The sequence below is a fragment of the Prionailurus viverrinus genome, chromosome B3, assembly GCF_022837055.1.
Source record: "Prionailurus viverrinus isolate Anna chromosome B3, UM_Priviv_1.0, whole genome shotgun sequence".
In the NCBI taxonomy this organism is placed as follows: domain Eukaryota; kingdom Metazoa; phylum Chordata; class Mammalia; order Carnivora; family Felidae; genus Prionailurus; species Prionailurus viverrinus.
In genome coordinates, this window is record NC_062566.1 from 17,778,847 (window position 1) to 17,804,452 (window position 25,606).

The 25,606-nt window shown below is 38.9% G+C and overlaps 1 protein-coding gene across 1 annotated transcript in view; it reads left to right on the top strand.

Moving 5' to 3' along the window:
- Positions 1-215: 215 nt before the first annotated feature.
- The window catches only part of CHRNA7 (cholinergic receptor nicotinic alpha 7 subunit), a 113,632-nt gene continuing 88,241 nt past the window's right edge, over positions 216-25,606 (top strand). The window contains 4 exon segments of the mRNA XM_047864598.1: positions 216-303; positions 306-336; positions 339-374; positions 549-688. Of these exon segments, the coding sequence (XP_047720554.1) occupies positions 238-303; positions 306-336; positions 339-374; positions 549-688 (273 nt within the window). The 5' untranslated portion in view covers positions 216-237.

The window sequence follows — 25,606 nt, forward strand, 5'->3', positions numbered from 1 at the left end:
CCTGGGCGGCCGCCGAGCCGCCAAGGGCCCCGCTGGCTGGCTGGGGTGGGGGCGGGGGCGGGGGCGGGGCTCGTCACGTGGAGAAGCGCGCGGAGGCGGGCGGGGCGGGGGCGCGCGCTCGGCTCTTTAAAGGCGCGCGAGCCGAACCGAGAGAGGCGGCTCCGCGGCCGCAGGCGCAGGCCCGGGCCGACTAGCGAGACGCTGGGCGCGCCGGCCGCGGCAGCTCAGAGTCCCAACATGCGCCGGTCGATGTGGCTGGCGCTGGCCGCGTCGCTCTTGCACGGTAAAGCCGCCGGATCTCCCAGTCCTCTACTCCTCCTCCGCGGGATCCCGGGCGCATCCTGGCTGCTCCGTGCGCCCCGCGCCCGGGCCAGGTTTGGGGGCTCGCGCCAGCGAGGGACAGTGGGCGGCGCTGCCGGGGGCTGTCCTGGGAATGAGAGCCCCTTTCGTTTGGGTTGCTTGCTTTGGGCGGTGGGGGTCCGCGGGCAGGGGGTGTGGGGTGCACCCCCGGTGGCCTTCCCTGAGCAGCCCGCTGGGCTCTCCTTAAGTGTCCCTGCAAGGCGAGTTCCAGAGGAAGCTCTACAAGGAGCTGGTCAAGAACTACAACCCCTTGGAGAGGCCCGTGGCCAACGACTCGCAGCCGCTCACCGTCTACTTCTCCCTGAGCCTCCTGCAGATCATGGACGTGGTGAGTCCTGGCCCCGGCCACAGGGCTGCCCTCTCCCCGCCTTGGGCTCTGAGGGGTCGCGGAAGCATCAGGCGGGGTGGCTTGGCTTGGACGCGCTAGTTGGCTCAGGGTGAGGCGGGCCCGCGCTCTGTCCCCGACCTGGGCCTGCCCTCTGCTTCCTACCTCAGTTTCCCCATCTGCTGCGTGCCTCAGTTTCCCCACCAATCGAGGAGGAACCCCGTGAAGCATGTTTCACTGCCCCAGCTACTTGTGCATGGGTACTTCAGTCCCACCTTTCCCTCAGCTTAGAAACTCAGGATGAAAGTATCCCCATCCTGAGCCAGAATCAGCAAGAATAAGGTCCAAATGATCACATTTTAGTGCTCCTTATGTGCTAAGCGTTAGCATGCAGTCTGTGCCAATTTAGCCATCTCTAGACTTTGCTGGTGTCTGAGGTATGTAATTTCTTTGGTTAGGGGCTTGGCCTTGGGCTTTGTAGTTGGTTAATGTGTCCAGGCAGTTGGCCAGCTGTGAGCATTTACACGCCCCTCACCACAATACCAGTAATGGACTTTCCCTGGCCCCTTACTGGTGAGAGTAGTGCTGGTAGTCCAGCTTTGGGTCCACACCCGAGATGCACTTGTCTGTTCCTTCAGGCACCTGCTCTCAGCCCCATGGGGTTTTTTCTTTGTGGACTTGCTAGTGCTCATTTCAGTGGACAAATCTGTATCGTATGTACGACAAGTTCTTTTTTGCTCTTCTAGACTGCTCTGAAGGTTCAGTTTTCATTGTTATATCCTTCATACAATACAAATATTTTACAAAAGCGTTTCATTGTTAAAAATGGGTTTCTGTGCGGTGTCTGTACAAGGCATCAGATTCTGTTCTGGGGCACATGAGGATGAGAGTGGGACACAGGGATGGTGGTGTTCAGGGAGGAAAGAGGTGTGCGAATGGCCTAAGTTCCACACAGAAAGTGCGAAGAGCCACCAGAGAGGTTCAGATAAGTGGTGTAAGAAGACATGTGATATTTCATAATTTTACAAAGAGTACCCACACTACCACACTGATGCGTGTTGCATCACTTAACCTAGTTAGAATTGCCACAATGAATGCCTTCCTCTCCCATACTACACCTGTGTTAAATGTGTACTTTCTCCTACAGACAGAACTATGCTTTAAAATATTCAATGCATATGTGATGACATGGTCAACTTATCATGAAAGGAGGGCTGTAAAGAAAGACAAGTGCCATCATACAGTTTGCAAAAATTGCTGTTTACAGAGCTTGGATTATAGGAGAGGGGAAAGGATGAAGAGTTGGAGTTAGGGGAAGAGAGACTGAAAAAGAAGCTCTAGCATTGAATGAAGCCAGGTCAGAGAAATGCAAGTACAGAGGCCGTGGGAGGGGCACAAGTCTCTGGGTGTTTGGAGAGGCAAGTACTTTACAGAGCAACTTCTCTTTTACTTCAAGAGGTTCAGGATTTGTACTTGGGAGCCTTGATGGGTTCTGGCTTTGACAGTTTGTGGATGATTGCTATTAGATAAGTTTTATAAGTGATCAGAGTCTGTACTGTGCATGATAGCATTTCATTGGTCACTGATGAGCTAAATATGTGAATGCACTTTGAGAGACCACAAAGTTAGCACATGACTGTGGTCATTTTCAGTAAAACATACCAAACCAAACAGCACTCCCCACCCCATCCCCTACACACATGATAAAGGACCAGTCAACACACTCCACAGTTGGTGCATGATAGGCTGGGAAGGTGAAACCCACCTCCCACTGTCCCATTTGCCTAGGATTGGCTCCAGCCAGCAAGACAGCCTTACCATGGGTATGCTACACAGTTGCCTCTCTTGAGTGGTCCTTGTGCTGGCTGGATGGTATGTGAAGTTACAGTGGCTACTTAGCCAAGGAGTAGGAACAGTGAGCAAGTGAAGCTGTCCTCCTAAGGCTGGCCATCTCTTTTGGAGAGGAGACCACTCACTGAGCAGCTGCAAGCCTTTCTGAGTGCTTTTGACTCTTTAAGAGACCCTTAAGGAATCAGGTTATATAAGGGATTTGGGGGTCTTATGAGAAGTTTAGGCATAAACTTGAGTTACACAATGTGACAAATAATAAAACACAAACTTGTGTCAAGTTAGGAAGTTTAAAAAAAAAACAAAAATCATGAATACTGGATATCATCATCGTTACAGTATTAGAGAAACACGTGAAGACAGCCATTAGCAGCGTGAGGTAATGGGAAGGTGGGAGGGGAAAAAGCCTTGATCTCACCTTGGCTGTCCAGCCATGACCCCATTGAACCTCCTAGGCAGGCAATGCTGCTAGCTCATGGTGTGGCCTTGAACAGATTTCTTTACCTCTTTAATCCCTGTTTCTTCATGTGTATAATGAGAATGGTAATACCCACTTCACCAGGTTTCAAGAGGATTAAATAAGAAAAAGTGCTTGACATACGCTAGTGATTCACTGAAGGTTTGCTCACTCTTAATTATGTAGCTACTCAACTCAGAGATTGGGAAGTTGATGCCTAGAAAGCTGTGGTCACTTGCCCAAAGTTGCTCATTGGTTAGAGGCAGGGCTGCAAGGAAAACCCACATCTGACTTGCAAGTTCTTTGCATCTCTTGCCTCCTTTAGAATTGATAACTACTTTTGCAGAATAGTTAGCTTGATTTATTTAAACTGGCTGAACTGTAACTGATTGAGTGTGACTGTCCTGAGATCCTAGGTGAAAAGGAAGTCTCTGTATCAGAAGTAATGAAATATGCAAACATTTGTATTCCAGTTGGAATTGACTCTGCCTGGTTTTGAAGCAGGGCTCTCCAGCTGGAATCTTAGCACCGTGGACAGAGACACAGTGGCTCTCATAAGGGATTCATGTGACAGTCTTGACTGGTGCAAAATTCTCTTTATAAATCTGGTAACAGGGGTCATTTATGCACTCTGACTGAGCTGTTCTAGAGACCATTATCCCTCCCCCTAAGTCTTGTTATTGTTCCCCTTTTTGCCAGCAGAGGTTTCCTGGATGGAATGATGAAGAGTTGGCATATGATGTTGCATATCTTATTTTCATGAAAGATCATTTCTCTTTCACCAATTTATTCCACACATATTTACTGAACTTGTTTTTGTGAACATTGCTTGATTCAGAGGATTCATAAATGAATAAGGGATGGTTTCTACTTTTAAAACTCCTCACAATCTGGCTGGGGAGACTGACATGGAGATCCAAGACTACGACGTGTGTAATTTAACATACATGCCTATACAAAGTGCTACAAATACACATAGGAGAAAACATTTATTTCCAGCTAGCATGGCTGGGAATGGTTTCAAAGCGGAGGTAGTTAGATTTCTAAAAATGAGTAGGAATTTGACAGTTGGAGCAAGTAGGAGAGACTTTCCAGGTGATGGGGGCAGGGTGAGGAAAGACAGAGATTTTGGTTGAGGGCAGCATACCTTCAGCAAGATGGGTTCTATGAAGCACTGTCTCCTGGTTAACCTTCACTACAAGTTTTACTGCAAGACTTCTTAGAATATTGAATGTCCTTATGTTTATTGAGAATTTCTAAAAGAGGGATATAGGATTGACCAAACTACTAATTTTTCTTTACAGACTCTTTTGTAAGAATTATGTTCTAGAAACACACCTTGCAGGGTGAAGGATAGGATTATTTTTTTGGTAGGATTATGAGTTGAGTTCAGAGACAGGAGGGGAATAGAGTGTAATGTGTCGTGTATGCTTTTGCAGAGTTGAGCTTTTGCCCTCGTCTGGGTATCTCAGAGGGCATGAGGAGGCAGTGTGCCAGAGGATTTGTGAAGCTGCAAGATCAGCTTGCCATAGCATATTTTCCTAGAAATGGAAACAATCCAAACTGTGATATTTGTATTAAATCCAACAAGTATAAATTATAGATTAGAATGAAAAAAAAAAGATGCACACATTTTAAAGACAAAGCACGTGTTTTCAAAGGGATTGTTTTACCTGCTGTGGTCTGTTCTAGCTATTTAATAGGCTCCTTGGTGAAGTGCTAGGTGTAGAGTGGGAAGGTCTGGTGGATATTTAAGGAGAGGAGGGATGTAACCAGATCTGTGTTTATTTAGATAGAGGATGTTGAGGGCAGTATGTGTGCGGAATTGTTTGGAGAGGAGGTGAAGTGTATGTAGGCAAGGGATGAAGAGGTCGGAACTTCCCACATTGTGGGAAAGTGAAAAGTGGACAGATTCCAAAGACACTTTGCATAGCCAATCTGTGATGTATAACTGTTTACGTAAACTTAATGTAGCTACATAGATAAATTTGTTATGTAAAAGTGCCTGAGTTATTCCTAAATGCATACTCTGACTCACAGAGTTTATTAATTTACTTCGTGGGTTTGTAACTGGGCTGCGAATGAGATAAGACACAAGAAATCATTTTGAAGTGTTGCAAATGCAGGGTTCTAAACTGCCAACAGTTTCCATAATATTTCTCCTTTATTTGTGCCATTTAGTCATTCACCTGTATGCATACATCTTAAGGCCATTCCAAGTGTTGATTTGCATAAAATAAATGTGCACAGTTATGAAAGCCTGTCCAGAAGGCAAAGTATTTAAACTGAGTAATGTGAATCAACACATAATTATTATACAATGTAAAACACATAATTATGCACAAATGATTTTTGGTATTTTATAGATTTTACTTTTAGATTCAGCCTTTTAGAAACGTTAGTCACAAGACAGTTGAACTAAGTGGTCATGCATTTGGGGTTTGCTGCTACCAGTGGCAGGCATGGTTGTGGAGCCTGATATCCTAAGGGCTTGTGTGTTACCTGACACATCCTCACGGGGCCTTTGCTTTTTCCAGGCTTAGAATTTTTCATCTACCAGCCACTATTTAAAATGCTATAACTCTAACTTAATGTTACCAAATATTAACTGTAAAAATTATACATCTTGAACATCATGTGTGAAGAAAACCCAATGTTCAATTAAGTATCCTAATGTTTGTATACATATTTCTTAAAACTACAAAGGTAATATATATTTTGTGTAGGAAACAAACAAACAAAAAGGCACGAGGGGAAAATCATCACCCAAATTACCATTACTCAAGCCATTCTGGTGTAGTTCATGGTCTCTTTTCTCTATAGAGTGTGTAGAGAAATATTTAAAAATTAAAAGTTTAGGGGTTCCTAGGTAACTCATTTGGTGAAACATCAGACTCTCGATTTCAGCTTATGTCATGATCTCATCATTCATGAGTATGAGCCCCACATCAGGCTTAGTGCTGGGGATAGAATCTGGTTAAGGTAACCTCTCTCCCCCTGTCCCTCTGCCCCTCCCCTGCTTGTGCATCCACTGCACACATGCTCTCTCTCTCTCTATCAAAAAAAAAGTGGGGGCTCCTGGGTGGCTCAGTTGGTTAATCATCTAACTCTTCTCCTCCCCCCTCTCAAAAATAAACTTTAAAAAAGTGTATAACCCCATTACAACACCTTAAACCATATTAACAGGCATTACTTTTAAAGTGATGCCAAGAAAGCCCAGGGTCCCCCAACTTCTCCGCCATATTAACTCCTCCCCCCAATATGCCATGTAGTAAACAAATACGAGTTTTAAAATAAAATCAAATTCATTTTCCACTATCCTGCATTTCTCACATTAGTGCATGTTCAATCTCTGTCCCTCTTTTTATTTTAGAAATCATTTAAAAAGTGTATATTGAAATGATTCATGATGTGACTTTTAAGTTACATGAAATGATTCATGATGTTGTTTCTAAACCTGGTTGCCTTTTTATTTTGTCCCAGTACATATGAAGAATTGTAGGTATAATTTGAGGTTCTTGAGCATACTATCTTTATCAACTTTCATGTTTGTTTCTGGCCGACATCTGGGTCATGGCACCAGCACAAGCACAAACTGCCTTAATCCAGTTAATCATTGAGATGATGAGGGCCTGGACTTCCATCCCTGTAAGGGCTGCTCTGCTGTTGATTTTTGCTTATACATACCTAGATATAAATATAAAGAATTTGCTAGAGTCTTCTTTCTTTTCAGTGGAACTTGAACTCCTGTTTGGTTCCCCTAGCTCTCAAGTCTGTCAAGATGTGCTTAATTTTTTGGTCTCTTAGGCATTGTTTCAGGAATCATCAAATGGTTCCCAAAAGGTGCCCCAAACTCTGTTATCTACCCAGGGCTTCCCTCTCCTTCTGGATCTTGGTGCTGCAATTTCTCATTGCTCTATTAATTTCTCTGGTGTTTTTATGCATGTGATCATTGCATTTTCCATCCTAATTGTTCTAACTGGAAGATTCGTGAGAACCACTTTGTTCATCATTGATGGTAGCAGAATTGAAATTCTAAATTAAGGCATGTTTATAATGCATCCTTATAATTGCTCCAGATTTATTATGGTGGAGATTTTATCCCTCTCAAACCTCTTTATGGCTTTGGGACATAAATAAACATACAAATTTTTTTAGCTTTATAAACTGAGAAGTATGGACACTTTTACTAAAGGAATCTTTCTTGTAAATGTTGCTTTTCAGGTCTACCACTGAAGGTATTCCCCAAAGGGTTCAGTTTTCTCAGAGTTCCTGATTCATCCTTGACATGCTGTTAAAGGAAGAGAAATAGTCTTGTTATGGAGGGATGCCAACCAAAATCTCTGTTCTCTTATTGATTTATTAGGATTAGGTAGTGTTTTACTCCTCAGAGAAAAGGAGAGTCATTTGGAACCTTCTAATAGCAATTCCCATGGTATTTATTTCAGTAATTTATTGACAGTCAACATCAGCTATAAATCATTTTAGCAAAAACGAAAAACAAACAACTCCCCTAAACCAAAACTATTATAAAAATAATGGGTCTGTGTACTTATTTATGTGTATATAAACACACACACACACACACACACACACACACACACACACACGTTCTTATCTCTCCTTGTTGAATATTTTCTTTGGATACCTCTAAATGAGATATCATATAGTATGCTTAAGTTTCCATGAAAAAAAGCTAGAAGTTACAGAAAAAGCTAAGGAATCACAGCTCCCAGATTTCCAAAATAATTGGATAAAACTAACATGATATTAAATAAGGAATTGTACAAAAACCCACATTCTGGGTTAAAAGTCACTGAAGGAGAATGGGCTATGGGAGAGTGTTGGACATGTGCTGACTCCAGGCCCCAAGTCAGATAGTAAATGAAGGAGCTGATCTGTCCCAGTGACAGGTAGAAGTTGGTAAAGGGGGAGGGAATTGTAACTGTCATAGTTAACAAATGCCATTTGTGTGAGATGATTCTCAAAGTGGGGAATTTACTCCCAGATCATTGTAAAGATTCCTGACTTGGGGTAAAAGAGGTAGTGTCTATATTCCAGGGAGAAGGCATATTGATAAAGTAAGAAAATTCCATTTATTTCTCACTGAAAAACCATTAGTATGACACTGAGCACCACGATTTAGTTTTTCCCTTCTCTGGAAGTTTATGCAGGTGGAATAATGCAAGCACATGGTGTGTATTCTTTTGGGTCTGGTTATTTTTGCTCAATTTTATTTTTGTGAGAGTGCATTCAAGTTGTTGCCTATTGTAATTTATTCATCTTTATTGCTATTCTGTTGATGGATATTCGGATTCCAGCTTTTGTCTATTAATAAGAACTCTGCCATGAATATTCCTATTGTACATATATTTTGATGCACATGTGTATGCATTTCTGCCTATCACATGCATATATGTATAGAAATGGACTAAGTCATAAAGTGGCAATATCTTTAAGTTTTCCAAATGAAGCCAAATTGTTTTATTTATTTATTTGTAAGTGCTTATTTTATTTATTTTGAGAGAGAGACGTAGAGAGAGAGAGAGAGAGAGAGAGAGCAGAGCAGAGAGGGGCAGAGAGAGAGAGAGAGAGAGAGAATCCCAAGCAGGGTCCACGCTGTTAAGTGCAGAGCCCGATGTAGGACTTGAACTCATGAACCGTGACATCATGACCAGAGCTGAAATCAAGAGCTGGCTGCTTAGCCCACTGGGCCACCCAAGTGCCCCCAAATGTTTTAAAAAATGGTTATATACCAATTAATATTCTCACCAGAAGTGTATGAAAAATTCTTATTGCTCTACATACTCACCAACTCTTGGTGGGTGGGGATTTTATTATTTATTTATTTATTTATTTACACGTTTATTTATTCTGAGAGAGAGAGAAGGAGACAGCATGAGCAGGGGAGAGAGAGAGAGAGAGAGAGAGAGAGAGAGAGAGAGAGAGAGAGAATCCCAAGCAGGCTTAGTGGGGCTCAACACCATGAAACTTGAGATAATGACTGGAGCTGAGATCAAGAGCCAATCCTTAACCAGCTGAGCCACTCAGGCCCCCTTCTTTGTGATTTTAGTTTGTTTATTTTTGAGAGAGAGAGAGAGAGAAAGACAGAGACAGAGAGAGCAGGGGAGGGTTTGAGAGAGAGGGAGAGAATCCCAAGCAGGCTCCACAATGTCAGTGCAGAGCCCAATGTACGGCTCGAACTCACAAACCGAGAGGTCATGACCTGAGCTGAAATCAAGAGTCAGGTGCTTAACAGACTGAGTCACCCTGGCAGACCTTCTTCTTTGTGATTTTAATTAGCAGTTTCTAGATTACCAGTGAAGTCAAGGACATTTTTATTTCCTAATTTTCAGCTTGATTATTTTCTTTTGAAAAGTGTCTATTCATGTCTCTTGCCTGTTTTTATCATTTCTATTTTTTTGTTTTGTGTTGTTTTTCCTTTTTGATTTGTATGAGTTATTCTGTATTATGGATATGAGTCCTTAGGCACTTAAATGCTTTTGCAAATATTCCCTCAGACTCTTGGCTTGTCTTTTTGCTCTTTTAATGTTCTTTCTGTCTTTTGTAAATCTTTAATCAAAGTATAATATACTTCTAGAGAGATGCTGTCTTGATGAACAGCAATTCATTATAATGTGGCCCAACTCATGAAACCTTATTTTCTATGTTTAATGCTTATTGTGTCCTATTTGAAAACTTTCTTTTTCTCAACATCATGAAGATATTTTCCCACAGAGGTGTTTTGTTGTTCTTGTTTTACCTTTCATATTTTATGTACCATCTACCTAGAATTGATTTTTAGTTGAGCATAGTTTATTTTTTTAATGTTTTTTTATTTTATTTTGAGAGAGAGAGAGCGAGAGCGAGAGAGAGAAAGAGAGAGAGCAGGAGCAGGGGACTAGCAGAGAGAGGGAGAGAGAATCCTAAGCGGGCTCTACACTGTCAGCGCAGAGCCCGATGCGGAACTCCATCCCATGATCCATGAGATCATGACCTGAGCTGAAATCAAGAGTCAGATGCTGCCCAGGTGTCTCTTAATTTAGTATAGTTTAAAGGGTATCACTTTTAAAGTAGTTTTGTGGATGGGGCGCCTGGGTGGCGCAGTCGGTTAAGTGTCCGACTTCAGCTCAGGTCACGATCTCGCGGTCCGTGAGTTCGAGCCCCGCGTTGGGCTCTGGGCTGATGGCTCAGAGCCTGGAGCCTGTTTCCGATTCTGTGTCTCCCTCTCTCTCTGCCCCTTCCCCGTTCATGCTGTGTCTCTCTCTGTCCCAAAAATAAATAAACGTTGAAAAAAAATTAAAAAAAAAATAAAGTAGTTTTGTGGAAATCTTGACTGATGATTAATTTATTTTGTTTTTTAAAAGATAATTAAAGGTTGTAGTGTATTTGCTGCGTGAATGTTGAACTATATCACACTTGGACATTGTGTATCCACTGTGTCTGCCTTCAGATAGATGTTTCAGTTATTTAATGTGTGTATAATATGGATAAAATGTATAGGCTTTGACATTTTTAAGTGTTTAAACATGTCGATATGACATACAGCAGTTACAGAGCCAACAGTAAAGGATTTATAAGAAGCCCTAACCCCTAACCCCACATTTCCCATTGCTGTTCATTCCTCAGAGACCTCCAGTGGTCTGTTTCTGGTTATGACTCCTGTTTTAATACTCCATTTATTATTCCTTGATTGATCAACTGTGTCCACTTGCTATTGACTTCTTGTTATGACAGGATATGAACTTGGCTCACTCACCACAGCTCTCCCCTTCTACTCTCATACCACTGTTGTCATTTTCACTGATCGCTTTTATACCTTCAAAAGACAGTGCTTAAGGCTTTTTTTCATTTCTGTTATCCATAATTGGGTTTCCCTCTCTGTAAGCACTCTAGTTCTGTCCCTACTTTTCTTTAACTCCTTCTGCCTCCATGTTGGTAACCTTTACATTCTCTCTTTTAATCATATTTAATTTCTCTGCAATTTGATTCTGTTTTTTTAAAGCAGTCTTTATGATTTTGTGACAATGTAAACTGTATTGTCTGCAAAGCCATTTTTCTGAGCCTATACTTCCTTCTGTATGGGTCCAGTGCTGTGGCTTCTGTGCCATTCAGTGGGGTGGAGTGTATCTGTAGTCTACTGATCCTGGTGTCTGTCAAATTCAAATGTTCTTCTCTTTTTAAATGTTTTATTTATTTTTATTTTTGAGAGAGAGAGAGTGAGAGAGAGTGCACACGCGTGAGAGAGCGCGCATGAGCAGGGGAGGGGCAGAGAGAGAGACACACAGAATCCAAAGCAGGCTCCAGGCTCTGACCTGTCAGCTCAGAGTCCGATGTGGGGCTCAAACTCCTGAACCACGAAATCATGACCTGAGTCGAAGTCAGATGCTCAACTGACTGAGCCACCCAGGCGCCCCTATTTGTCTTTTTTTATACTCTTTACCAAGTCATATCATACCTTTCTTTTTCTAAATCTTTAGTCATGCAGTTTATTCTGTGGATCCTCCTTTTATTATTCTCTCTGTTCATTATATAGTTGATCACCTTTCTCAAATGATATCAGTTGAAGATTATTGTTCATTTCTTTAGTTAGTTTATGTGTTTTAAACTGGATTATATTATTTCTTCTAAGGTAATTTATTCATTTTCTTTTAATTTTGCTCATTTATTTATTTGTCTTTCTGTTTATTTTTACGGTTTGTTTGGCAAGCTTTCCTAAAATGACTTCTGATTCTTAGAATTCTTTTTGTATTTTATTTTTTATTTTTATTTTTTAAATTTTTTTAACTTTTTTTAAATTTATTTTTGAGACAGAGACAGAGCATGAATGGGGGAGGGTCAGAGAGAGGGGGAGACACAGAATCTGAAACAGGCTCCAGGCTCTGAGTGGTCAGCACAGAGCCCGATGTGGGGCTTGAACCCACGGACCGCGAGATCATGACCTGAGCCGAAGTCGGCCGCTTAACCGACTGAGCCACCCAGGCACCCCATCTTTTTGTATTTTAAAATTAGGGAAGAGAAGCATTGGTGGAAGTGCTATATTTGAGAGTAGGATTTAGTGTCTTTCAGCTCTGGTTTTAGGGCCTGAGTGAGGACTGTTAAAATTTTTGAGGCCCCTAAATGCCAAAGAGCTGGATGGTTTGCCTCAGGGGCATCTCTTATCACATTAACTTCTTTATTCTCTAATTCATTACTATCCAATAGAAGTATAATGTCGGCTACAGATGTAATTTTAGATTTCCTAGTGGCCACACTTAAAAACATATAGGTGAAATTAATTTTAATAATATATTTTACTTAACCTAATATATCTAAATTATTAACATTTCAACACATAGCAAATGCAGAAACATTGTTAATAAGATGGTTTTACACTTTTGGGGGAGGGCAGAGCTGAGTCTTAGAAATCACATGTGTATGTTGCACTCAGCACATTTCAGCAGCGGTCACTTATCAAAGACTCACCTTTTCCTAGTGGCTACCATATTAGACTCCACAGCTCTAACCGATCCACTTTTTTGGGTTTTGACTGTATTGAGAAGAAACCCTGGCTAATGGTTATTCTTAGAAGGGAGCTGGTAGCTCTCTTTTCCAGAGCTCTCTGTCATTCACCTGTGTCAGCTCCACTCCATCCACCTTGCCTCCTTCAGTTCACTTCTGAACTCAGTGAGGTTCCACTCAGCAAACCTGCTCCTCCCACCCTGCAGTCAGTCCCTTCTCCAGTATTTAGCAGTGGCTACCTTCACTCGACCTTTGCAGTCACCAAGCCTCCATGCACATGCTGTTTTCCTGTAGTGTATTGAAATATTTTTATTTATGATTCCATTTATGATTTATTTCCCATTCTCTTTGTTTGGGGGTTTCTATACCACTTCCCTCCTTTATTTTAATTTCAGTGGTCTTAGAGGGAAAGGGGAAATAAATAGGTATGTTTAGAGTGACATCTCAAACTGGAAACTTACAGGATATTCTTATCAGCAACTTAGCCAATGGCATAAATATGTTGTTTTGTATTTTTAATCCATTGTTTGATTCACATGTCCATGTTGATACTTCTGTAATACATTTTGATATTTAAAGGGATCCTTTAAACTGATTGGGCAGTGAACACTTGGGCACAGTTGTTTCTGTCATTTTCTTATATTAGTGCAGTTCCTTAGAATGCTGTATGACCATGTCCTTCAGATGGCATTCTGTGAGCTGTTGAATATATGCTTAATAGGTATTGTCTAAAAAACACAGGTAGAAGTTATAATTTCCTCATCCTTGGCAACACCCTTGAATTTACCAAGAATGAGATAATAAGCATTTTCACATATGTCTTACATATACAGTTTATTTAAATGTAAATAAATGTTTTCTTTTAAAGTAGCCACTGTAGAAAGTGATACATTTACTCTAATGAACTACTATATTATTGAATACTTTTGGACTCCTGTTAGGGTTAAAGCACTATTATTTGAAAATTTTCAGTAGGGAATTTTTAGTTTCAGGATAAGATTGTTTATGATGAATGACAGGGTGTTTCTTAAAGTGGGGTCTCATGATGAAGATTCATGGCTCCTAAATGAGATGGAAATGGATATTCTGTTCTCTTTCTTTTGGATGCTTATAATCTGATACTGAAGAAAAATCAAAATAAAGTTCCCCAAAGTGTCCTAAGCAACTTAAAATCTTTCTATACTATTTTCAAAGAGAGCCTGTAATGAGATAATGAACTTACTGGTACGTAAGCTTGAAAAATCTTTAGTTTATATTCATATCTTATATATTAAATGAAATGTTTTGTGGGTTTTAAAAATTAAATTAATTAATTTAAAAATTAAATGGTTAAAGCTTTTTTTAAAAAAAGTTTTTATTTATATTCCAGTTAGTTAACGTACAGTGTTAATATTACTTTCAGGTATACAATATAGTGATTCAACAATTCCATATAACACCCAGTGCTCATCACTACAAGTGTACTCCTTAATCCTCATCACCTACTTAACCCATCCCCAACCCAACTACCCTCTGGTAACCCTTAGTTTGTTCTCTATAGTTAAGAGTTTGCTTCTTGGTTTTCCTCTCTCTCTTTTTTCCCTTTGCTCATTTGTTTTGTGTCTTAAATTCCACATATGAATGGAATCATATGGTATTTGACTTTCTCTGACTGATTTTGCTCAGCATAATAATCTCTAGTTTCATCCATGTCATTGCAATGGCAAGATTTCATTATTTTTATGGCTGAATAACATTCCATTGCATATATACACCACTTTTCTTTATCCATTCATCATTTGATGGACACTTGAGCTGTTTCCATAAAATGACTATTGTAAATAGTGCTGCTATAAATATTAGGGTGCCTGTATCCCTTTGAATTAGTACTTTTGTATCCTTTGGATAAAAACCTGGTAGTGCAATTGCTGGATTGAGGGTAGTTCTATTTTTAACATTTTGAGGAGCCTCTATACTGTTTTCCAGAGTGGCTGCATCAGTTTTTTCAGTTTGCATTCCCACCAACAGGGCAAGAAGGTTCCCCTTTCTCGCATCCTTTATAATACCTGATGCTTCTTGATGTTTCTGTCTTGTATTCTTGAGTTTAGCCATTCTGACTGATAATGAAGTGATATCTCATTGTAGTTTTGATTTGCATTTCCCTGACGATCAGTAATGTTGAACATCTTTTCATATGTCTGTTGGCCATCTGGATGTCTTCTTTGTAAAAGTGTCTATTCATGTCTTCTGTCCATTTTTTAATTGGATTATGGTTTTTTTTGGGGGGGGGTTGAGTTCTTTATATATTTTGGATACTAACCCTTTACCAGGTATGCCATTTGCAAATATCTTCTTCCATTCTTTTGGTTGCCTTTTAGTTTTGTTGATTCCTTCACTGTGCAAAACCTTTTTATTTTGATGAAGTCCCAATAATTTATTTTTTCTTTTCTTTCCCTTGCCTCTGAAGACATATCTAGTAAGATGTTGCTCCAGCTAAGGTCAAAGAGATTGTTGCCTGTGTTCTCCCCTAGGATTTTGACAGTTTCCTGTCTCACATTTAGGTTTTTCATCCATTTTGAATTTATTTTTGTGTATGGTATAAGAAAGTGGTCCAATTTCATCTTCTGTGTGTCACTATCCAGTTTTCCCAACAGCATTTGTTGAAGAGACTGTCTTTTTCCCATTGGATGTTTTTTCCTGTTTTGTCGAAGAGTAATTGACCATATAATCATGGGTTTATTTCTGGGTTTTCTATTCTGTTCCAATGATCTATGTGTGTGTTTCTATGAATTGGCAAAACCTTTACAAATATTTAGTAAAATCCTCAACATTTAAAAACTTCTTTAAAAGGTTTTCTTTTTAAAACTAAAATGTAACTCTTAGATTTTTCATTAAATGTTATAGTTATACTCAGCATATTATTCCTGAATCACTTACAACAGTATTTTATATTTGCCTCAAATATCTGTAGATTGAGGATCAATACAATTCTGAGTGATGAAAACTAAAGAATAACAGGTATGTTGATTAAAAATGGGCAAAGTCCATAGAATCTTGGTATTTGTGAACATTCAGATATTTCTGGTTATTTTTCAGGGCCATATCCTAGAGGCAGTTGGAAGTCAGGAGATAGGTTTTTGGGTTTTTTTTATTGTTTTTTTTGTTTTGTTTTGTTTTGTTTTTTGTTTTGTTTTGTTTTGTTTGTTTTAAGTGACATAAAGAGCCGGCCATGTAGATAGCTAAAGCAGGAGAATTTATCTAAATTTGTCTTTGAGGCTTCCCTGTTCTTTATATTAGTAGTCATGTGTTTTATTGTTCCAGAATATTGCATCAAGGGCTTTTTTTCTCAAAGTCATTAGGCCAAGGAGTTGTATTTTCTGACTCTCATTTCCCAGGAATGAGAGAGGATTTTAAAGCAGCTCTCTGGAAGCTGGAACAGAACTGGAATACAGTCCATAGCCACAGGGAGTTTCTCCTTATTTTATTTCCCTCAGAGGGAGTCAGGACAGTTGGACCCTTCATCTTCTTCCCACGTATGGAGCAATTAATGTAACAGGCATGGCCTTGGATGATCCTTTGTCAGTAACCATTGGGTGTGTATTAAAACAGCAACATACAGATGGCACCTTCATTGCTTATGACAGAGAAAATTAGGGGCAGTGGATTACATGAAAAACTGAAAGGGAATATTCATGATAGGAAATGTGTTTCCTTTCCAGTAGTGGTTTGCACCAACAGGGAGCAGCTGGTCACAGAAGTCTCTTCACAAACAATCTTTCCACTGGCTTCCTGCATTTTTCCAAATAGCATACCAGATTAGAAAGAAATGCTTATAAAGTGCTTGAAACTTAATCTCAAACAGAGGAAATGAATAGCAAGATGGAATACATGGTGTAGCATTGTGTAGATGGGAAAGATTGCACTGATTTCAGAAATCTATTTTTTTGAAAATGAGTGTCCTTCTGACATTATCATTGTATCTGCCAGGAAATATGGAAAAGGCTGTGGGTAGGTGGGTAAGACCTGAGGTGGGTAGGATTCAGGGTCTGGTTCCCCTACCTATAAGTAGCTTTGATGGTTTGACTTTGGGTGTATAGCTCAATGTCTGTATTTGAAAAGAGCTTTAAAATGTCATCATCTGTATGTATATAACTTTAAAGTTTCAAACACTGTCACACACCTTATTTTTGTCTCTTCAGTAATCATGTGAACTACATGTTATATTATTATGGTCATTCTTGTTTAGGCAGAGAAACTTTGGGGTTCGAGCCCAGGTCTTCTCCTTTTTTTTTTTTTTTTTTTTTTAATTTGGGGATTTTTAAATAATATATTATGCAATATTGAAGATTTTAAATGGGTGACCAATGAGATTTTATTATCATTTTGAATTATTCTGGGGGATATTTGATATGTTTTATTGCATTGCAGTAAATATTTCTAAATGCTCAAAATGTCGGGTTACCTCCTGTGTCTTTTTGGCATGGTTTCTGTGACCATGGATATTTTCTCTGTTTCTAGCACAAAATAAAATGAGGTGTCACAAGTTCATTGTGTATCTCCCACTCTAGACCTAGATCCCCTTTTATCAAGAAGCCTGTCAGTGGGAAATTGTGTTTGGAAATCACTGATTGACAGTAGGTAATAGAATAAATTCTGACTTGAGTCTACTATATATCTCAGAAAGAGATAACTGAGAAAATGGGAAGTAAGAATAATAAAGAAATGATTAAAAAAAAAACCTTCTAGAGTTCAAGGAAAACATGAAAACTTAGATGAAAAAGTCACACTGCGTACTTCAATTTTAACACGCCAAGTAAAGGAAAAGAAAATCTTTAATTCGTGCAGAACAGGCAAAAATCATTTTGCCAGAGGATGATTGCCAAAATGACATCTGTCATATAGGAGGAAACCTTGGATTTGAGAAGACAATGGGATATAATGCCAAAGCTTAGATGAGAAACTGATTATTATTATTATCCCCCAAATCTCTACAAAGTCAAGTAGAAAAGAAAAAAAAAAGTTTCAAATATGTAAGGATTCAAGGTTTACCACCCACAAATTATTTAAAAGAATTGCTATCCAATGTATTCTAGTTATGCAAAAACAAAAAGCAAACCCTAACCAAACCTTTATAGGTGGGGTATAAGAAATACAAGTAGTCAGAGATAAGAAAAAAAATCTCATTAAGCCTAATTAAAGTGTCAGGCAACAACAATCCCTGCAATTTTAATAGCAGTCTATAACCCAGATCTCTCTTTTGCTATCTCAATGTATATATGAATGAAAATATTTTTTCAAAAATTTAAATAAGCACTATAAGAAAATTATAAAATTTTCAACCTTGAATGGGAAAAGTGAAGCAAAGAAACTTGAATATTCCAGTAATATATACAGATGGTTTCAAGAAACACACCAAAAACACTGTGGGGAAAATAGCAACCCACTTTGATGACAGAAACAAGGCCAGTCTTAATCCATAATCACTACTGTGAAATGGGTAGATGCACCTTTAAAAACAGGAAGCCCAGATTCATTTTTCAAAGTTCCAGCTAAATGCCACTTCCAAATTAATTTCAAATTAATCAAATTATGCCACTTTTAAATTAAAACTACTCAGTTACTAATAGATAAAAAGACATAGATAAATATTAGATGGGAAAATGCTGCAACTGGGAGATATAACAGTGGACTCACTATTGTATCTTCCTCTATTGGAGGCTCACTGTGATGGTTAATTTTATGTCAATTTGACTGGGTAAGGGATGCTTAAATAGCTGGTAAAACATTATTTATAGGGATGTATGTGAGGGTGTTTCTGGAAGAGATTAGCATTTGAATCTACAGACTGAGTAAAGAATATCACTTTCATCTATGCTGCTGGGCATCAACCAATTCATTGAGGGCCCTAATGGAACAAAAAGGCAGATGAAGGGTGAATTTGTTCTCCATATTTAAACTGGGACATCCACTTTCTGCCCATGGACATCAGTGCTCCTGGTTCATGGGTTTTCCAACTTCACAGTTCTGGAAGGACTTATACCGTTGGCCCCTAGTTCTTGGGCTTTTGGACTCAGACTCAGACTGAATTACACCAAGATCTTTCCTTGTTCTCCAGCTTGCAGACAGCAGGTCATGGGACTTTTTGGCCTTTGTAATTGTGTAAGCCAATTCCTATAATAAATTTCGTGTGTGTGTGTGTGTGTGTGTGTGTGTGTGTGTGTGTGTGTCCTATAGTTACTGTTTTTTAGGGGAATGCTGACTAATGCACTCATCAAGGAAGGCCATCTGCAATTGGCCTGGGAGGGAAGGTGGCTTCAGTGAGGTGGGAAGGCATTGAAGCAAGTATTCAAAGTCCACTGGAAGGACAGAGCATACATGTCAAGGGGTGATGGCAGAGCTGTGTACCCTGAGGAGCATTGTGGGCCTTGAGGGCTCTGGATGCTCACTGTGAATTATAAGATCAGAGGGATGACAGCAGTAACCAATGTCAGTACCTGGCTCTGCATTTAGTCCTTGCTGCAGCCCTGCAAATGAACTGCTATTCACTGTATTTTGTTAATTGGACACCAAAGTTGGTGTGAGTTCATGGGAATTGTAAAAGTGGAGCTGCCATGTGTTGAGAAACTACAAATGGCTTAAAAACCATTGAGAGCTCAGCAGCCCTTGCATCAGTAGTCATGAAGTGGACTGTACTTACTGCATCCTTCACCCAGCCCAGACCAGAAGCCAAGTCAAGGCAAGAGAGAAGGGAGGAAAATTGTCTAGGCATTTACCCTGCCTGTAAAGAGCAGTCTGAAATGGTTCCTGGCCTAGTTCAAATGACATTTCTATAAAGAGATTTCCTGGTCTCTTCTAGTCAGAATTAATCTTTTTCCCTTTGGTGATATCAAAACACTTCACTTATTTATAAGTTGCTGCTAGGTAGATTCAGACAGATACACAAGATTTGACATCATAAGAAGAGAGTTTAAAACTGAGCTCAGGGGTGCCTGGGTGGCTCAGTCAGTTAAGTGTCCACCTCTTGATTTTGGCTCAGGTCATGATCTCACAGTTGTGAGATGGAGCCACCTTCAGCTCCACGCTGGGACTGGATTCTTTTTCCCTCAGGCCTTCCTCCCCTCCCTGAAAATCAATCAGTCAGTCTGAGCTCAAACCCTCCTAAGTTGTGTGAGCTCGGGAATGCTGCCACACCTCTTGGATACTGTCCCCTAAAATAATAATACTTACTGTGATAATGTCACAGTACTGTTGTAGGTGGTGATACTTTTAAAAATTTGTATTTTTGTTAATATAATTCTTGCACATAAATTAAGAACTGAAATAGATCTCTATGGCTTATTTATATATCTGCCTCCATTTACATTTCTCAGAAGCAACTACTTTCATTTCTTAGCTGTTTCTTTGAGATTCACATCTATATCTTTAAATGAAATGCTTGCAATAACCACTACCTTTTGGTTTAGAGTTATGTTCACTAAGTACTTCCCAATGCTGAAGTGAAGATTTATTTCTCCATTCACTCCCCACCCCCAAACAAGTAATACACTTCCCCCTTTCTTCCCATTTTCTCTCAATGGAATTATATCATCATTTTTGGTTAAGTTAATATACAGTATGAAATATAATTATGAAATTACTATTCACATCTGAGCCATGTAGTAGACTGTGATTGTATTTATTTTCTAGCATAATTTTTTTATTTTCCTCAAAGCTAATGTTATTATCTTTTTCCAGTCATTGAATTTCTTGTGTAAAAATCACTGTTTCATCCCTAAACGTTTTAGTAGAAGTATAAATTGTACTTCTTATGTTCATACACATGTTGTTTTTTATTTTTCAGGTTCGTAGAGACATATCTTTTGAAGCATTTTGTCTTCCTGTTTGAAACTAAATTGGTTGTTCCCTAGGTCTGCTGCATAGCTGTCACACTGGTATTTTCTTTAACTATTGGGTTCTGTCAACAAATCTCAAATACCAATGGGGTGTCCTACAATTCAATTCAATTCTCATCCCAGCTACCCAGAGTTAGCATCAGATCTGACAAGATAAGGGCATAGAACCCAGCCAGACTGCTCTTCCTTCAGATACCAGCCACAAGTGGGGTCTCCAGGCTATCAGCACTTCTGCCAGGGCTTTCTAAAACCCCTCAGGTTTGATAATTTCCTAGAACAATGCACACAACTCAGGAAAATGCTATGCTTGCAATTATTGTTTTATTATAGAGAATATAAAGGAGTAGCCAAATAAAGCAGTATGTTAGGGCAAGGTCTAGGAGGCTCCCAAACACAGAAACCAGATCATGTCACCCTCCCTGTACACCAACCAGGAAATTCTTCCAACCTCTGTTGTCTAGAATTTTTAATTAAATTCCATTTTGTAGGCACCCTTAATTAAATTATTGGCCACATTATTGAACTCGATTTCCAGCATCTCATCCTCCTCCTCCTCGAAGGCTGAGCTGAAAGTTCCAGCCCTTTACTCTCATCTAGGGTTTTTCTGATGATCACCCTCCATCCTGAATCCTCTTAGGGAATCCCCTGCTTTTGCCTTAAGTGCTTCATTAGCGTAATGAAATCATTCTTATCATTCAGGAAATTCTAAGAAGTTTTAAAACTAATTTCAGGAACATGGAACAAAGATTGTATGTGTGTATGTGTGTGTGTGTGTGTGTGTGTGTGTGTGTGTGTGTGTTATTTTTTACTATGCCACAACTATCAAGTACAGAATTTCTGTTGCTCATTCTCTAGTTATGTCCTTTCAGGAACCCATGATGTCTTTCTATGTTTCTGTTCTCATTCTGATGGATGGTGACCATCAGTAGCAGTTCGGGAAAGGGAGCATAGAGAAATATGCTTATATGAAGCAAGGTCTTTTTGTGACTTTATTTTTTGTTGTACTTGATGGATAGTTTAGCTGGAAATAAGCTAAATAATGTTTCCTCAGAATTTTGTTGTTTCTTTGTCCTCTATCTTCCAGTGTTCCAGCTTTCAAGAGCTCTGTTTCACATTCTGAATGTTTCTTGTTGGTAGTGTCTGCTTCTTGTTGAAACTTGTTCTTCTTGCATTGATGCCATAGCTTCTCTTCCATCTCTGAAGTTATTTTTTTTAAGTTTTGAAAGTTTTCATCTGCTCCTCATATTGTCTGTTTCTTCAGAGTCTCCTTATTCCTTGCTTATTTTGGTCTCTGTTTTTCATGTTAGAGGCTTTCTCATAGTGAGGTGATCTTTGGTAAGAGTGGTGTTGTATGTATCCATGAATATCTTGGTGATGGTGGGGGAGTGGATTTCACTATAGCATGGTCTGGCTGGGAAGATATTTTGTGGACCTTAGTACTTTTAGATCTTTTCTTTGGGGCTTTTCAGTTTGCCACGAGAAAATATTTCTATTATGCAACCTGGACAGTTTGAGCCTGACAGAGTTCTGGGAGCCAGGAAGGGACAGTGGCTAAGGAAGTCAAGTACTCTTAACCCCACATCTATTTTCAGTGTGTTATCTCTGTTGAAACTGTGTGTTTCATACAGAGCCCAGAGAGTAAAGTTCTAAAATTCTACCAGGACAGGGAGGAGCAATTGCCAGATGTGAATGTGAGTATACTGGGGCATTTAAATGATTCTTATAAATACTTTGCTCCAGTCCTCCTGTTTCAACCCCATCTACACTTTTAGTGTCACAGTTAGCTGCTCCCTTTAATTTGTGACCTGTACTGGGTCCTGTCTCAGCTTCCTCTATGTTGACTTCGATTTGTACTTTGCAGACTCTGACAAGTCATCATCATTTCTTGTCCACTTAGGTTTCAGATTCCAAGCTGTTTATGTTGTGTCTCCTTTCACCTTTCATATTTATCTTTTATTGTAAATGTGAATTTATGTCTTGACACATTTTGTTAACATTTTTTTTTAATTTGGGAAGAAGAGAATGCATGCTTATATCCCAATTTCAGTTTTAATAGGAATTTTCTGAATGGTGGTATTGAACCAGGACTATGTGCCAGAGCCCTATGAAGAACTTGGTCAAATATGAGTGTATTAAGGGTATAAGTGAAAATGTAGAGTAAGGAACCCCTGAGAATTCTCTCCTCCAGAAAATCAAGAAGAAAAGTGAAATTTTTTTTTATAAAAACAACTTCTTGGGGCACCTAGGTAGTTCAGTCATTTGGATGTCTGACTTCGGCTCAGGTCATGATCTCCCAGTTCACAAGTCTGGGCCCCACGTCAGGCTCTGTGCTGACAGCTCGGAGCCTGGAGCCTGCTTCAGATTGTATCTCCCTCTTTCTATTCCTCCCCTGCTTGTGCTCTTTCTCTGTATCTCAAAAATAAATAAAAAAACATTAAAAAAATTAAAAAAGAAACTTCTTAAAAGCTTTGGAAATTAACCAAAGGCTTGTAGAAGTCTGGGGGAGCATTTATTAAAGAAAGTCAACTGAATCTTGGTAAGAAGAGTGAGCTTTGTAACTTGCCCTGTTTCCCTCCCCATATTTCCAGCTGTCCAGGAGCCTTGAAACCTACAGTCTGCAATCATGCTCAAAGCCATCAGCTTACCAGCACTGAAGGGAACAGAACAGCATTAGGGTTCCTTGAAAGTCTCATTGTCAGAGAATGGCCATTATTTGATCCGTCTGGTGATTCTTTAGTAAACACTACTTGCAGGGCTATCTTTAACAGACCTAATCCAGATCTTTACGGAAAAAGGTCCATAAGACCTTTTCCATGGGAGCATTTGTTGAAAAAAATTTTTTTTTCCTCTGACTTTCATTTCTATATTCCTTCGGTACCATCATAATTTCTTTGTTTTTGTATTTTTTTTTCTTTTTACCTATTGACTCCTTTTGCCCATTTCTCCCCCCACTCCAACCCCACATAGTCTCTGTATTCATGAGCTTGTTTTTTGTTTTCCTTTTAGATTCCACATATAAGAGAGATCATATGGTATTTGTTTTTCTGTGTCTGACTTGTTTCACTTTGTATAATATCCTCTAGGTCTATCCATGTTGACACAAATGGCAAGATCTCACTTTTTTTTATGGCTGAATAATATACCATTGTATATATGTATCCTACAATTTCCCTATCCATTCATATATACCAAAAGTGAATAAAGGTTTCCTTTTCTCCACATCCTTGCTACCATTTCTTATTTCTTGTGGTTTTGTTTGTTTGTTTGTTTGTTTGTTTGATTTGGTAAGAGTTATTCCCACAGGTATGAGGTGATATTGTGGTTTTGATTTACATTTCCCTATGGTTGACCATTTTGAGCATCTTATAATGTACGTGTTGTCCATCTATATGTCTTTGAAAAATGTCTGTTCAAATCTTCTCATTTTTTAAGTTGGATTTTTTTTTTTTTTTTTTGCTATTGAGTTGTGTTTTCCAGTTTGAAAATTTTAGAAGTGTTTGCTTAAGCTTAGAATTGCCTGTGTCAATGGATGGCATGTGGGGGAAAATACCAATCTAACCAAAAGACTAATAGTAAAAGCTAGGGAATTAGATGCCGATAGGGTCTTTGAAAATCCCCAAAAAGCATATGTAAGGCTATGCACATGCTAAGCAAAGACCTGAGAAGCCCTAACTTTTCACCTTTGATTGACCTTGAGGCTGTGTGCAAGCAGGAAGTAAATGTCAAAGAAAAGTAGTCAGCTGCCTGGATGACTGTTGAAAATTTACTTCAACACATACACAGAGCCTGTTGACAAAGATTAGGAGACTTACTTGTTACAGGTGTTTAAGGAAATCTCTATTCCATTATTAACTAGAACAGATACTTCAGTGGCCACACACAAGGATACAGACTAAACAAATAAATAAACAACAACAAGATCAAACCTGGGGGAGGGAAAAATGATTTCCAGAGTTGTGACATTATATAAAGTGTCCACTTTTCAACAAAAATATGCAAGATGTGCAGCAAAAGAAGAGAGTGTGGCCCATATACAGAAACAAAGCAATCAATAGAAACTACTCTGAGGAAGCCCACTTATTGGATATGCTAAACAAAGACTTTAAATCAGCTGTTTTACATATGTCCAATGAACTAAAGAGAATTATGTCTAAAGAACTTAAGGAAAGTATAAGAATAAGAATGATGTCTCACCACATACAGGATAAAGAGATATAAATTATTAAAAGGAGCCAAATATAAATTCTGGAGTTGAAAATTACAGTAACTGAAATGATAAACTCACCAGGGAGTTTCAACAGCGGATTTGAGCAAGTGGTAGAATATAACTAGGAATCTGAATATAAACTAATGAGATTATCCAGTCTGAAGAACTTAAAAAGAAAAAACAAATGAAGATAAATGAACTAAACTTCAAAGACCTGTGAAACACCAACAAATATATCAATGTATGTAAAATGGGAGTCCTATGAGGGAAGATAAAGGGAAAGAGATAATATTTAAAAATATAATGGATGAAAATGCTCCAAATTTGATGAAAAACATGAATCTATACATCCAAAAAGCTCAGTGAACTACAAGATCAACACTTCATAACTGATAAATGAATGGATACAGAATATGTGATATATGCAATGGAATGATATTTAGCCATAAAAAAGAATGAAATCTTGCCATTTGGAACAACATGGATGGAGCTAGAGAGTATAATGCTAAGTGAATTAAATCAGAGAAAGACAAATACCATGTAATTTCACTCATATATGGAATTTAAAAAACAAAACAAATGAACAGAAGAGAGGGAGGGAGGGAGAGAGAGAGAGAGAGACCAAGAAACTAACTTGTAATTATAGAGAACAAACTGATGGTTACCAGAGGGGAGGTGGGTGACGGGATGAGTTAATTAGGTGATGGAGATTAAGGAGTGCACTTGTCATGATGAACACCAGTATGGAATTGTTGGATCACTATATAGTACACCTGAAACTAACTAACACTGTATGTTAACTAACTTGAATTAAAATAAAAACTTAAAAAAAAAACCCTTCATAATCAAACTATTGAATGCCAAATTCAGAAAGAATCTTGAAAACAGTAGAATGCAAAGTATCCTCAGATTAACAGCTGATTTATCCATACAAATCATGAAGGCTAGAAGGCAGTAGGATGAAATATTCAAAATGCTGAAAGAAAAAAGACTCAACTAAAAATTGTATATCTCTCAAAATTATCTTTCAAAAATGA